The sequence below is a fragment of the Emys orbicularis genome, chromosome 11 (assembly GCF_028017835.1).
Source record: "Emys orbicularis isolate rEmyOrb1 chromosome 11, rEmyOrb1.hap1, whole genome shotgun sequence".
NCBI classification, from domain to species: Eukaryota; Metazoa; Chordata; order Testudines; family Emydidae; genus Emys; species Emys orbicularis.
Window position 1 is genome coordinate 33653628 of NC_088693.1, and position 15095 is coordinate 33668722.

General features: G+C 37.4%; 1 protein-coding gene across 1 annotated transcript in view; it reads right to left on the reverse strand.

The window, feature by feature from the left end:
* The window catches only part of LOC135885297 (prolyl endopeptidase FAP-like), a 59694-nt gene that overhangs the window by 14504 nt on the left and 30095 nt on the right, over positions 1-15095 (reverse strand). The window contains exons 12-19 of the mRNA XM_065412951.1: positions 10128-10172; positions 8393-8497; positions 8239-8309; positions 7238-7291; positions 6002-6126; positions 3322-3369; positions 1229-1327; positions 340-409 (exon numbers count right to left, since the gene is read on the reverse strand). Of these exons, the coding sequence (XP_065269023.1) occupies positions 340-409; positions 1229-1327; positions 3322-3369; positions 6002-6126; positions 7238-7291; positions 8239-8309; positions 8393-8497; positions 10128-10172 (617 nt within the window). The remainder of the gene's footprint in view (positions 1-339; positions 410-1228; positions 1328-3321; positions 3370-6001; positions 6127-7237; positions 7292-8238; positions 8310-8392; positions 8498-10127; positions 10173-15095) is intronic.

Here is a 15095-nt window from a genome sequence, read left to right on the forward strand (position 1 = left end):
TACTTTCCAAAGTTAACAACAGTGAAACCCATAATGTGCTATCTTAAGCAGTCTCATGGTACATGGAAGCGGCAATGGAATTGACTCCAAGCAATATTCTACAAATTCCTATTCTCTTTCTGAAGGACTAATCTTAGTCTCACTGAAATCAACAACAAAACTCTCATTGATTTCAATAGGATCAGGATTCTATTTCAGAAATGTAGCCTAAAACCAAAGAACTGGTGTGCTTGTTATATACAATAATACACTTATCCTGCACTACACGTGACATGTCAGAACTAATACCCTTTCTGATAAAGCAGATTATGTGGAAAAAGAAAAGAAAATCTTACATACACTTGAATAAGCAGAGGATACTTCTTGGATCTATCAAACTGCGGAGGTAGAAGCATCTTGTACCACAAAGCTAAAAAAAGATATATTACAAATATATCAATGTTTAAGATGATTTTTCTATGTATGAGCCATTATTTATTAGAATAGCATATGAAAATGAGTAAGCAATGAGACACAGGATTCATGAATTGTGAGTCACGAATTGATTTAAAGTCATTTTTCCTATTTAACTGTTTATTTCTTCAAGATTGTTTTTAAAGTGTTGAGGCTTTTGGGATTTGTTTTGTTTTTTTAATTAAGCTGCATACAATAATATTAGGGTCTAATTTCTGCAGGTATCTAGAAAAAAATGAAATCAGGATGACAAATACTATCTCAATGGTGAGCTGTACGAGTATAGGAAACATTCTATACCAATTTATTACTATACTATAAAATCACTAATGATAACACCTTCACAATTCAGACCCTATTCTCAACGCATTATAACAGGCAATGCATGCATACCAGTTTAAATATTACCTTTTTATGAACACCACGATGCTTTTTATTTTTCTCTCTCATGTGAGAGAAAAATAAATTAATTTACACTTAAATATTTGTAAATTAATTAATTTACAAATATTAATTAATGAAGTCTCTTAACAGCGTCACCTCTGTGTGGTAGGGATGTATTGTATCTGTTTCACTGACAGGCAAACTGAAGCATAGTGATATTGAGTTTCTCAAAGTCAAATAGTGAATCCATGGGAGAACCAGAAATACAATCCAGGAAGCCTAATTCCAAATCCCTTGTTCTAATAACTGCTGGAGCATGCTTCCTACAATAGAATAAGTGTAAAAATTATAGAAAAAGTAAATAGTGTAATAGAAGTTGTATAATTCTTACTAATTCCATCCACTTCAAGTTTATTAATGTCTGTTTTAGGCATTTTGATGTTTTCCATCGCAGATTCTAATTCCAAATTGTCTTCCAGGACTTTAATCTCTAGGTAAAACAAGTTTCCATATTAGCAATCAATTTGCTTTTCAACTCTTCTCTGTTAATGGAGACTCCCTTGTTTTGTTTGTGGCTAGACTGAAAAAGAAATCTATGGAAAACTCTTACAAATATGGTAATGAGGTCATACATTGGAAAATCATACACTTGAAGTTGTATTTACATATAAACTGGAACACTGACATATTCTGTTTGGGATACAAAGTAATTGATCTTATGTGACTATTATTTCTTCTCTCCTTGTCCACTCACACCTCACTCTTCCTACCTTTTATTTAGTTAATTATGTAGAATACACTCCTGGCTGCAACATGCTTCTCCAAATGTTGACTCTAGTTACATCCATTGTCCTGAATAATGGATTACTGCACACTCCTCTCTATCCTGCCTCACATAGCAAGATACAATGTGCTTCTCTGCATCTGAATTAATACTTTAATCTTGTCCTCTGCTGTAACTTCACTGAATTGTAACTTGCAGACTAATTTCTAATCAAATCTCAATATAACCATGTTTATTTACTGAAAAACTTTACTAGATGATCAAGCACCAAACATTGACATGTAAATTTAAAAAGTTATATTTTCTGTATAATTAATATCCAGCACAGATTGTAGTACTGGCACAGTAGAAGTCCACTGAAAGCTACTTTGTGTATCAAAATACTTTCCTATGACTAGGGATGGGCATAGAATGTCGTACCTAATGAGGGTCTGTGACCTGAATCTTCACCCCCAAACTGAAACAGAACCTTACGTGATTTTTTAAACAACATCCGTTAAACTTTTTGTCATCATTTTACATTTTTGAAAAACACTTCCTGGTTCTGTGACTGGAGTAATACCAGAAGAATACAGGCTGACCAGGAACAGGAAATACCAGAATTCTTTCAAGAAAGTCAGTTATTGTGAATGTCCAGGCCAGTTTTGCAGATCCAGGAATTTTGGATAGCTTGGATAAAGGCTGAAAAACCATCCTGATGTTGGAACCAAACCAAACTGGAGCTCCAAATTTTTTGAAGTTTGTCCATTGCTATAGACAGTCCAAGGTAACCTTCCAGTCTGGTGTATGTGAATTTAGCTGCACAACTCCCATTTGAATTCATGGGTAGTGTGTGGTCAAATATCTGCCAACCACAATGAAAATGGACTCGCTGCCCCTCTTATGCAATTGCAGGCTAGTCCAAGACGAACACTGTCACGGTCACCTAACAAGAAAGCAATTAGCCCAAGTGGCACAAAGATGACTAAAACAAGTGGCTACATAATTACCCTTACAAAGACAAAAGAAGGCAGCTTGAACAGGTTCTTTCTACAGTGAAGCAGCATGGCTGAGCAAGGCACAGTGAAGGCAAAGGTAAAAGTCCATTAAATTAAACATTTGTTTCCTAGGCACAAGGAGATACCAGAGTGCCATACTGATAATTCAACACTTTGTTCACCATTTCATACAGATTGTGCTGGTTGCTGGGGAAATTAGAAGGGACCCTTAATGGGCAGATAAAAGTGGCAATTCATACATAGATTTTGCAGGAGGAGGAGTTGGAAGAACATAGCTAGAGAACAAAAGCACACATGATGGGAATGGAACAACCTTTTCCAGCTCCAGACATTTCTTTTGGATTCCTCACAAAATTTCTAGTCAATCCTTGCTCAGGCAAAATGCAGGTCAATGGCAGTGTGCATAACTAAGGGTTGAGTAGAAACTGTATATTGAGCTCAGGATTTGGCTCACTGGGAGTTACCAATGCTCAGTATACCCGCTGCTTGTAGCAATGCAAAATGCAAGGCTGGATTCAACAATAAAAATACAGTACATCCAAATTTCACAATGTAATAAGAAAGAATCTGGGTATTGAATCTGACTCTCAAAGAGGGTTAAAAGCATCTTTAGTGCAAGTCTAAATAGTGACTTATGGGATTTATTTAGTAAATATTCAGGATAAAAATGACGCACAGAAATATACAGAATATTTGCAGTACCTCGGTCATTGCTGCTGTCAAAAAGAGTGGAAATAGGAATGCCCGGACCTATAATGAGAATTAAAAGAGAGAGAAAGTTTTATATCCTTTGAAACATAACTTGGTTTGAAGACTAGAGTTACTATTAAAATATCAATGATAAGATGTGTCAGATTACTTGAATTTTCTTGACCGGATGTTTGCATATAACTTCCTTTTTATAGAATCATAGAAATGTAGGGCTGGAAGGGACCTCAAGAGGTCTTCTAGTCCACCCCCCCTGCACCTACACCACAAAACAGTAAACACTCTCTTTGAAAATGTCTTACTAACAAGTGTAATAATAGCTGTTACCAAGGCCCAGGCATAGTGTCATTATACAGCCACATCAAATGACTGTATGATTGCCCTCCTTTTGAAAATTGCTTCATAATTATGCTTCAGAATCCAAGCTTTCATTTAAAAATAAATAAATCTTACAGTTGCACTGAATATTTTCAAAAAGTGAACTGAACTTCCACATAGTGCTCTCTGCCTGAGTCTGCAGACAGTCTGAAACAATGCTCTAAGAAAAGGTGTGAACTATCCCAAGTCATCTCAATAATATGTCAACTCAGAAGCCTAAGGATGTCAATTTAAATGTCATAATTGTTAACCAAATGTGATGAAATCACCATATGCCCAATATGCTGTTGCTGTTTCATGTCAAAAGTGTACAGCTGGCGCATTTGTGTCTCAGTAGTGACCCAGGTTTCAGATCCATACAAAAAGATAGAAGCCACTACTGTTTGATAGATACGTATCGTAGTCCAAGTTGATACGTGGCATTGACACCACAGAAGCTTTCAAAGAGCATAACACCCGCAGCCTTGTGGATTCAAGGTTTCATGTCACCAAGGCAGCTTCCGTCCCTAACAGTGGAGCCAAGATACTCATGATACAAACAAGGATGTCAAGCATCGTACCAACCAGCCTCCAGTGTCTTCCCAAGTGACTCAATGCCAGCTCAGGTGGCTTGGGCATCTGCTCTGCATGCCACAGTCCATAGCAGCCCACCAGTTTTATACATTTGATCCAACAAAAGTTGGATGGAGAAGACCTCATGGGCAGCCTCATACATGCTGGAGGGATGTCGTGGCTTTCAACCTCACCTGCCTCAGTCTTAATATAGAGCAGGCCGCAACACTGACAGGAGACTGGGTTCTGTGGAAATGGGTGATCTGAAATGTGCACTCTATGCTCCATGAGCAACATAATGAATGAATGACTGATTGTTAACCAGACTAGCTTCCCACCCAGTCTTGCTACCAAAAGCCCAAATGTCCCCTACCAATCTGTCTAAATCTCCATCATATCTTCGTATCATCTACAATGCTGTGATGTATTTTTAATAGAAAAATCTGTGGCACAATGAAAAATTGTGGGAAATATAAATTCAATTTAGTAGCAAAATATAAAACTACAAAGGTTTCTGTATTAAATTGTACTGTACTGGGCTGGGAACTGTGAGGGATACAAGCATGAGGGGGAAGGCAATGTTGCACAATTCTGGGGTTCCTAGTGCATAACACAGGAGTCACTGCCACACACATTATGTCAAAAGCACTGCTTAGGAAATGGGTTCTTGGCCATTACCAAACAACAAAGCTCTAGGGAGGAAGGTAACTTTTAAACCCCTCAAAGACCATTTCTTTCCTGTAGACAAGGTGACATCCAGCTAATAGCTAAGGTGCCATTACATAAGGTGAACTCAAAATTAACAATGTGAAATGGGCTTCTGAGAACATGTCACATCACATTTGCTAAGATGAGTGGATTTCATGTGGTGATGACAATATCAAATATTCTTGGCAAGGATGATTGAGAGGTGTTATCATTCTGTTACATTTGCTCCGGTGGCTGGGGTTTTTATTATGTGTACAGCTGTACATTCAGTTCATATTCTGAAAGATGGTGACAAAAGATGCTACACTACATATAGGATTGGGAAGGATGAAATGTATAGTTTTTTGCCTTTGAATTTTTATATGATATACTGTCCATTATTTACAGTGCCCTGATAATGGGTGAAAACCTGGCCCACTGAGGTCTAGGCAAAATCTCTATTGATTTCAATAGGACCAAAATTTCACCCACTTCTGCCTTGAGAGCAATTTCAAAGGTTTCATATTTATCCCTGTGTCTCGCTTCATTTATTTTCAGAAAGTTTATATTTGTTGTAAAAAACTACATCACTTAGAAAACTGTCAGCACTTTTAGGGTCAAATTCAGCCCTAATATAAGCAGGCTCAAGTCTTACTGACTTCAGTGGGAGTTGCATCTGCTTATGCCACAGCTGGATTTGGCCTTTATGTTAGAATCAAAGTACAGATTAGCTGGAACCCAAATAATGAAACAGAAAGGCTGAAGCTGGCTGAAGTTGGTCAGGAAATTATTTTTTTCCTGTGAAATATTTTAACAAATTTGTTTTAGCCAATTTTTTTTAGGTTTTTGTAAAAAAACTGAAATCCCAAAAAACAAAAATACTTTGGTTTTCAGCAACTGAAAACATTTTTTTTTGCAGTTTTTGGCAACCAACATTTTTCAGTTTAAAACTTCTTCTGTCAACTGAATGAATATTGCCTGGAATAAATATCATCATCTAGCTCATATTCCCTTGAAAATACAACTTAGAATTTGTTTGGTCACATACTATACTTACCATAACAGACTAGGGCATAATAGTTAGCATTTTCACTGAATCTCGCCGTATAATACTGGCACCTTTCTTTCCTTAGATTACAAGTAATGCATTGTTTCCTTAGAGGATTGCTTCTAATGCTAATTCTAGGAGGAAATGAAAACAAAATAATACAATATAATATTGCTTTGAAGTACATTTTCCACATAATGCTGCCCCACCTGCTCCAAAACATCTATATTGTAAAGTCAAGTCACATTTAAATTTCACTTTCTAATCAATGGTTTACAGTTTTTCAATATTTTTAAACTATAGTTGTATGATTCAGACAATATTCCTCTCCAGTGCCAACTTTCAGATATATGCTTAGTATTTCTGGGATCGTATTTTCAAAGTCTTCAGTGTGGCCTGTCTATTTAGATATTCAGGTACTAATATGGCCCTCATCACCATAGAATCTGAGTGCCTCACGTTTATTATTAATGGATTTTACTCTCACGGCATCTCAGAGGTAGGGAAGTACTATCTTCCTTTTACTGATAGGAAACACAGGATAGGCCAGTGGTCGTAGCTCCCATTGGCCAGGAATGGTGAACCGCAGCCACTGGGAGCTGAGGGTGGCCATGCCTGCGGATGGTCAATGTAAACAAACCGTCTCGCGGCCCACCAGCGGATTACCCTGACGGGCCGTGTGCGGCCTGTGGGCTGCTGGTTGCCCACCACTGGGATAGGTTAAGTTACTTTCCCAAGGTCAGACAGGAAGTCTGTGGCTAAGCCCTGGAATTGAAGCCGGTCTCCTGAGTCCAAGTCCAGTGCCCTATCCACTAGACCCTGCTTCCTCCTCCATTTGTTTGTGTGTACAAATTGCATTTAAAAACACTTGCATATGCATTTTTAGCACTATCACATATGTGTTCAGGTGATTTACACATACAAGTCTATCACATATACATGATGGTATCAAAATGTACCTGGAAGTGATATATACACAAATGGGGGCCACATTCTGAAAATGTATCCCAATGTTGTGTGCGTGGTCACTTTAAATATAGTAATACATATTATCTATTCATTGCAAGATACCCGCATATGCAGTGCAACAGCCCAATTCAAATTTTAGGTAAGAACTTCTTGATATTTACTCTTAAAATTTTGAAACTGTTTCTGACTGTGTAGAATTCTCTTTTATATGATATAAACCCAGATCCATCTGATATTAATTTAATCAATATTTATAAAAGTTTGATATGAACTTACTTGTATATATTCCTTCTCCCTGGATAGCCTTCAAATTCATTGCTTGAATAGAATCTATAAATTAATTTGCTTGTTATTAAGTAGTCCATGAAATCATAAGCTGTGAATTAGTATTGGGCATCCTAAGTCAGAAGCCTGCTTGAAAAGTTATATTTAACTAAACTAGAATTTGGATTTTGACTTTTTGTGTGTGTGTGTGTGGGGGGGGTATCAAGATGTAACAGTGGGTTAAGTACCCTAGTTTTTCATCCCTTGCAACCTTTGTTCAAATCCTAAGAAGATGGCAAGTGAACCATGAAATTTAATCACTTCATCCTACTTCCCAGGTGTTCGTTGATCAACTAGGTGTAATGTATAGATCCATCTGTACAACAGAGGACTAAGCATAACTGTAGAGTATGACTCAGATTCAGCAGAGCATTTGCTCAGCCCTAGTGTGACCAGATGTCCCGGTTTTATAGGGACAGTCCTGATTTTGGGGTTTTTTTTATATATAGGCTGCTATTACCCCCCACCCCCTGTCCCGATTTTTCACACTTGCTGTCTGGTCACCCTACTCAGCCCTAAGCACTGAAGTCCTGCTGAATGGTGATGGGTTTACTCACATGCTTAAAGTTAAGAAGATGCTTTAGTTCTTTGCTGAATAGAGGCCTAAAAATTATTAGAAAAAAATGGTCGACCTTGATTTTCAAAAGGTCTTTCAGAAGCCCATGTGTGCAAAAATGTGCATATTTGTACACAAAATTTACTATAGCTGTCTCCACAGACTGGGTATTTTCACCATAGCTAACTATGGCCACGTGCATGCCCAAATACCTGATTTCTGTACACAGCTGTGGTAATTCTAGTAAAACTGCACGCAGGTCCCAGGCACCTGCCCCTTTGAATATCAGGGTCCAATGAGACTAATGGAACCCTGAAAAAATCAGTATAATTGCAGTACATTCTTACGGACAGCAAATAGCACATAAACAACAGGCTCTGCTCTGTAGAATACTTACATTGCATCATCCGTTACTTTGAAAATGTATATTGCCTCCCATTGTCCATTTGTAATTGGTATTGCATTTTCCTATAAAACGAGATATATAGCAAGGTTATTTCAGGAACCTACAATATAGGAATTTACTGAGGATAATTCTTTGTTTGACGTACCACTGAGCCTTTGATGTAATGAATATGTTTATAGCCAGCCTTATCACTAAAAATTTTGTAGTATGAAGTGGTGTCTGAAGTAAAATATGGTGTTGAAACGAAGAACTGAAACAAAGGAACAGAAACAAAAACAACCAGGCTTTTTGAGCAGTTTATAATATACACAGTTTACAATATGTACATTAAAGCAACCAGAGAGTGCTTTAACTGGCCTTCCCTTTTATCACAGTGTACATTTTGTCAAACTTCTTAACTGGTAACTGGCCACAATGCCTGCCAACATGTACACACGCTTTCTGCTTCATGCAGGTGGGATTATTTTGTGTGTGTGTGTGTGTGTGTGTTTGATCAATTTTTTAATTTAGTCATTTTTTAATTATAGTCAGAGTTGGTGATTTTTAAAAATAAAAGTTTTTGAATAAAATTAGTATTTGTGAAAGGTGCCGGGACTAATAGTCCTGGTGACTAAAGTTTTCTGTTTATACACAAAGCAGGTACAGCACGGGGCAGAGGTTGTCCAAGCTTCTCCACTCTGCCCCACCAATATGCTTCAGTCCTGTTGGGGTATAAAGATAGTTCAATCTCTATTCCTGCTCAAACCTTGGTCTCTGCTGAGACAGTTAACAAGGAAGCCAGTTACTGCCAACTGTGATTTTTATTTTTTAAATAAGAGAAAATGGTGCCACAGAAAATGGTCTGAAGCCACCAACCCATTTCATATATGCCATCAGACACTCATTAGATCCTATGACTTTCTAACACTGCTGACCTTAGCTGTATTTGAACCTGTGACCCCAGAGCTAAATTGTTCTGTATTCCATTATTAATCATCCTAAACCATGAAACCCCCCATAGAGAATAAAGCAAAATTATTTTGTGCAGTTTCTATTAGTTCTTATAGCAACCTGTCATCATTAATCCAAAAGTGAACGTAAGGAAAAGGGGATCTAATAAAGTGTCTTATCCCTGTAGATGCATAGTAGTTATCTCAAATAATAGGACTGTGTGTACTGCAAATTGACGTTTTCAATTAAGACCAGTGTAAGAAGACGCAGACACTGCTTGATTGAATCTTGGTAATTGACTTTGTCATGCTTGAGGAGTAATAGACATATATATAGGACATAGAAACTATGTATGGATGGACAGATAGATATCCGAATGCTGTGAGAGCTATTGGACATAGATATTTATATTGATGTATTGGCAGTTGAAAGCAAGTATCAGTTACCCACAGGTTTCTGGTCTCTGGCTTCAAAGGCTTCTCCCTTGGTGAGGAAGAGCAGCACTTTTCACTAAAATTGTGCTCTGAAAACACTGTTTACATTTCAGAAATATATTTATTATAGATATGTCCGGAGGAATAGGAGCTGCCCAGTGATGCCAGAGGAACTTTTTTTATCTACGTCCTCTGCCAGCAGAATGCCTCTTGCAGCCACTCCTGGTACTGTGTACTTAGGTCCTTCTCACTTATGTGGATGTGATTTCTATAACTTCAGTATAGCCCAATGTCGTTAAGACTGAGATCTGCAAAGTCAATGGGAGGTGGGCACCTACCTCCCTCAGGCACATTGAAAATCCCAGCCTTAAAATGCATCAGGTGTAGTGTTCTATATATATATATTCCATGACACAGTATGATGCCAGCTTATTCATATTTCCAACATTATTGTGAAGATAAGTAAATTACAGTAGCTTTTCATTAAATCATAGTAAAAGACAACAAAAACCCTACTCCACCAGTCCATCCTGTCTGACTCTCTTCTATATGCTGCCGATTCTGAAAAACAAAATGAAGGGCAAAACCTTTAGGATGTGTAGGAAAGAGAAGAGCACAATTTATTCACAGAGAGGAAACTTCTTCAAATAAATATGGAACTGCAAACTGACACTGTAGAAGGATTTTAGGGCTAAATTCAAATCACTCCTGAAATAACATGTTCCAGGAAACCTAGAAGGATATCTGACAAAAGTATCAGGACTATATTAATAATCTTTCATAACATATCAATAAAAGCTAGAATTAATGGCTATTTTATCTCAGTTAATTTTTCATTAAAATTCAATCCTTTCAGGACTATTAATGTTAAAAATGTGGGTAATTTGGCATAGTTCCACTGACTTCAATGGAGTGATGCTGATTTACATCAACTGAGAGGAATGGAGCCTGTATTTTATGTTCATTTTCAAATTTACACCTGAACTTTCCCCATAGACTTTATATACTGTAGCACATAAGCTACGTCAGATCACACAGTTGTAGGAGCCTTTTATACCCAAGCACCATGGGGCACTGATGAGCAATGGGGAATTCTTTCTCCTTTTCTCCTCTGGCAGAGGCTAAATGCATAGGATCATATTCTGGATTCATTTATTTACACCTTTGTAAATCCAGAGATATTCCATTTAATTCAGTGGAGTAACTCTAGCTTCACAGCAATATAACAGATCGGAATCTGATCAGCTTCCTCCATGGCATTCGAACTCTCAGCAGTCTGGAGAGAAAACTCTTCACTACTCTGCAGATTGATTCTGGGGACTCTAACTTGTGTGAATAGTCCCACTAAAGCCAATTAAAATATATTCCTCTTTTAACATAATTCATATTTATAGAATCAATGGCTGAATTTTTTAAAAGTGACTAATGATTTTGGGCACCTCAATATTTGGGTGCCCAACTTGAGATACCATAATGTGACTGGATTTTGACAGAACAGGTGCTCAACCTCTCTAAGGTGTTTCAGTTGGGTACACAAGAAGTAGAATTAAGGATTAATGTGTAGAATTTAGACACTGAAAATCACTAGTCACTTTTGAAAATGTGGGCATCTGGAACTCCTCATATCGCTAAGGATTTTCAGGATTTAGGCCCTTATAATATTTTAGTGTTGACCTTTAAAAAATACAGATTTAGAATGTATTCAAATCAGTTATTTTACTAGCTCTAATGATCCTTTTACATTTTTAGGCTTTGATTTGTGTTTGACTTAGAAAGTTTCTAATGCATTTCCAATAGTTTCTAATGACTTTTTCATTGCAGACTGTAATGTCCTGATTGTTAGATGGAACTAAATTATTTACTGGTTAATGCTAACAATTCTGCATGCAATAGATTTATAAGTTTTTTAATTTTATAAATTAGTGGGTTGTTTTTTTAAACTGTTCATTTAATGGAACATTTCTTCACAGTCTGGAGCCCTGTGAAATGTGCACACCAAAATTAGCTCTCAGAAGAAAACATTTTGCATTTCTTTTCCTTAATGTAGCATCTCAATTAACATTCAGAATTGTGCCTTTTCCTCCTCTCGTCAATCCTGCAAGGTGCTATGCACCCTTAACTCCCACTGACTTTAGTGGAAGTTGAGGGCATTCAGCACCTCAGAGGAGCACTCAACACCTTGCAAGATGGAATCCTTATGCAGCACGCCGTTGAATAATTAACTCAGGTGTTTGGCTTTGTTTCTTATTAATAGAAAAAATACAAACAGAAAGGGTAAAATTTTTCAGGTTAATAAGTCTACAAGGAAAATAACATTCAATTTAACTGTGTGCAATTCTGCCCACTGGCATCTTACAGTCAGCTCACAATTTAGGGCCTGATCAGCAAGTGCTTAAGCATATGAGCAATTTTCATGGGACTACTCATGTGAGTAAAGTTATTTAAGTGCTTGTGCTTTAAAGTTCAGGCATTTTTACATCTATGCATTTTGAAGAAAAACTTTAAATCAATGCCAAATAGAAAATGTTCAAAACAATTTTGTTTATGAAATAATCAACCTTTTGTAAGGGACAAACCTCCAAAGACTTAAGGATGTAAGTAAAGCTCTACCTCTGCATTCCTGATTTATTTGCCTCTATTTTAATTAAGGCCTTGATCCCACAAATACATAAGCCTGTATGTGACTTTTCTCACACAAGTAATCCCATGGACTTCTATGGGACCACTCTTATGTGTAAAGTTACTCAAATGCTTAAGTATTATTTGCAAGCCTCTGGCTCACATCAGCATGTTTTCATAGGCCTCAATCCTGCAAACACTTACACACACAACTTTTACTCACACAAGTAGTTCCATTGAAATCAAATTGGCTTCTATGGGACTATTCACATAAATAAAAGATAAACACGTGCTTGAGTGTTTGCTGGATCAGGGCTTTAGAAATTACTTGTAAAATATATTTTTTTCAAATGCATAAAGAACACAACACATTAATTGTACTTTATGCCCTTGGTTTAATCTGAAAACAAAGCAGAGATGGAACTGTTTTTGCCCGTGGAAATGCACAGAGATGCACTTCTTCAGGACAAATAGAGCTAATGCAGCACTCCCATCTGTTCACACGCCTTCAATTGGCCATTTGTGCAAACTTTAATATGATAAAAGCACTGTGTCACTGTATAAACAAAGTATTATGAAAGCATCAATACAATTAAACAAGGATTGTGAACACAATCCTGCAAGATGCTGATCACTTTGGCCCTGATCCAGCAAAGCACTTAAGCACATGCTTAACTTTAACATGGAATTAGTCCTATTGAAGTCATTTACATGCTTAAAGTTAAGCACATGTGCTTATGTGCTTTGCTGGATCAAGGCCAGAATTATCAGCATCTTGCTGGTAGACCCCTTAATCCCTTGATGTTCTAAATCCTTTCGATTTTCTATATAAACTTTAATCCTCAAAACACATATCTCTTACTGATGGGACACAGATTCAATTTTAAGGATAATCTGAATTGAATCTGTTATATAATGAAAATGGCCTTTTTTGGAAATGTAAAATTGCTTATAGCACTGGCTCTCAACCTTTCCAGACTACTGTACCCCTTTCAAGAGTCTGATTTGTCTTGTGTACCAAGTTTTACCTCACTTAAAATCTTATAAAATGAGACATAAAAATACAAAAGTGTCACAGCACACTATTACTGAAAAATTGCTTACTATCTAATTTTTACCATAGAATAATAAAATAAATCAATTGGAATATAAATATTGTACTTACATTTCAGTGTATAGTATATAGAGCAGTATAAACAAGTCATTGTCTATGAAATTTTAGTTTATACTGACTTTGCTAGTTCTTTTTATGTAGGCTGTTGTAAAACTAGGCAAATATCTAGATGAGCTGATGTACCCCCTGGAAGACCTCTGCATACCCCCAGGGGTACATGTACCCCTGGTTGAGAACCACTGACTTATAGGACCCTGATCTGCAAATTACATATGAGTAACTTTACATTACTGTGTCTGAATTGTCCCAATGCAACTGTTCATGTGTGAAAAGTTACTTGCATGCATAAGCTTTTGCAGGATTGAAACTTAACTTCCTTACCTTTTAAAGTCTCAGCAATATCTGCTGTACATATAATTTGTAAAGTTCATTTGAGTACATTGAAATGTCATGTCCTTTATATTTGCAGTATGTAAAATAACAAAAATCATTGTATAAAACAGACAAAAAACTTCTTTCTTTATAAAATTGGTTGCTTGATTCTATATACCCTAAACTTCAACCTGAAGTGAATATTTATGGATGGTTAAACATAATCTCTAGAAGCAAGATTTATGCCCATTATGAGACAATTTTGACTACAGGAGCATGAATGAGACTTAGCCATTTTTTGGGGCATCTGTATGAAATTTATCAGAGAAATGTTGACCACAGCTCTCATCTCTGTACGTCTTCCTCTCACGCTTAATGTACATAGTTTTGAACTATTCCAACTGAAGTAATTTAGGACCTGCTTCAAATACAGCCTTAACGTAAACTTCCAAAGCACATAAATCGGATGCATTTTTTCACAATTAGGCTCCTCCCTGCGAGGAGATCTCCTGGTTCAGAAATAAAGAGGAAAATTAAACCCAATAGTTTTGAAGTCAGTGGATATCTGTTTTGTGTTTTTATTTAAACTCTTTGAAAACACAGTACTGACAATTTGGTTTTTTGCTTTTGTAACTAGATTTTATTTATTTATTTACTTTGCAGAGGAGTCACAGTATCATGAAATAATTCACCATTAGTTCTAGGTTATTACTTACAGCAGGGGTCAGCAACGTTCGGCACGCGGCTCGCCAGGGTAAGCACCCCGGCGGGCCGGGCCAGTTTTATTTACCTGCTGACGTGGCAGGTTCGGCCGATCGCGGCCCCCACTGGCCGCGGTTCGCTGTCCCGGGCCAGTGGGGGCGGCGAGAAGCGGCGCGGGCGAGCGATGTGCTGGCCGCGGCTTCTCACCGCCCCCATTGGCCCGGGACGGCGAACCGCGGCCAGTGGGGGCCGTGATCGGCCAAACCTGCCGCGTCAGCAGGTAAATAAAACTGGCCCGGCCCGCCGGGGTGCTTACCCTGGCGAGCCGCGTGCCGAACGTTGCCGACCCCTGACTTACAGAACTACAATGTTAAGTGAGGAGTTAATGTTCCTGAAACATGCTACTTTAAGTGAAATGATGTTAAGTGAATCCAATTTCCCCATAAAAATTAATGTAAATAGGGGTGGTTAGGTTCCAGGGAAATTTTTTTCACAAATAAATAAATAAATTAAATTATACATATGTATAAGTTTTAAACAAACAATTTAATACTGTTCACAGCTATGATGATTGTGAAGCTTGGTTGAGGTGGTGGAGTCAGAGGGTGGGATATTTCCCAGGGAATGACTTACTGCTAAATGATGAACTAGCACTCGGCTGAGCCCTCAAGAGTTAA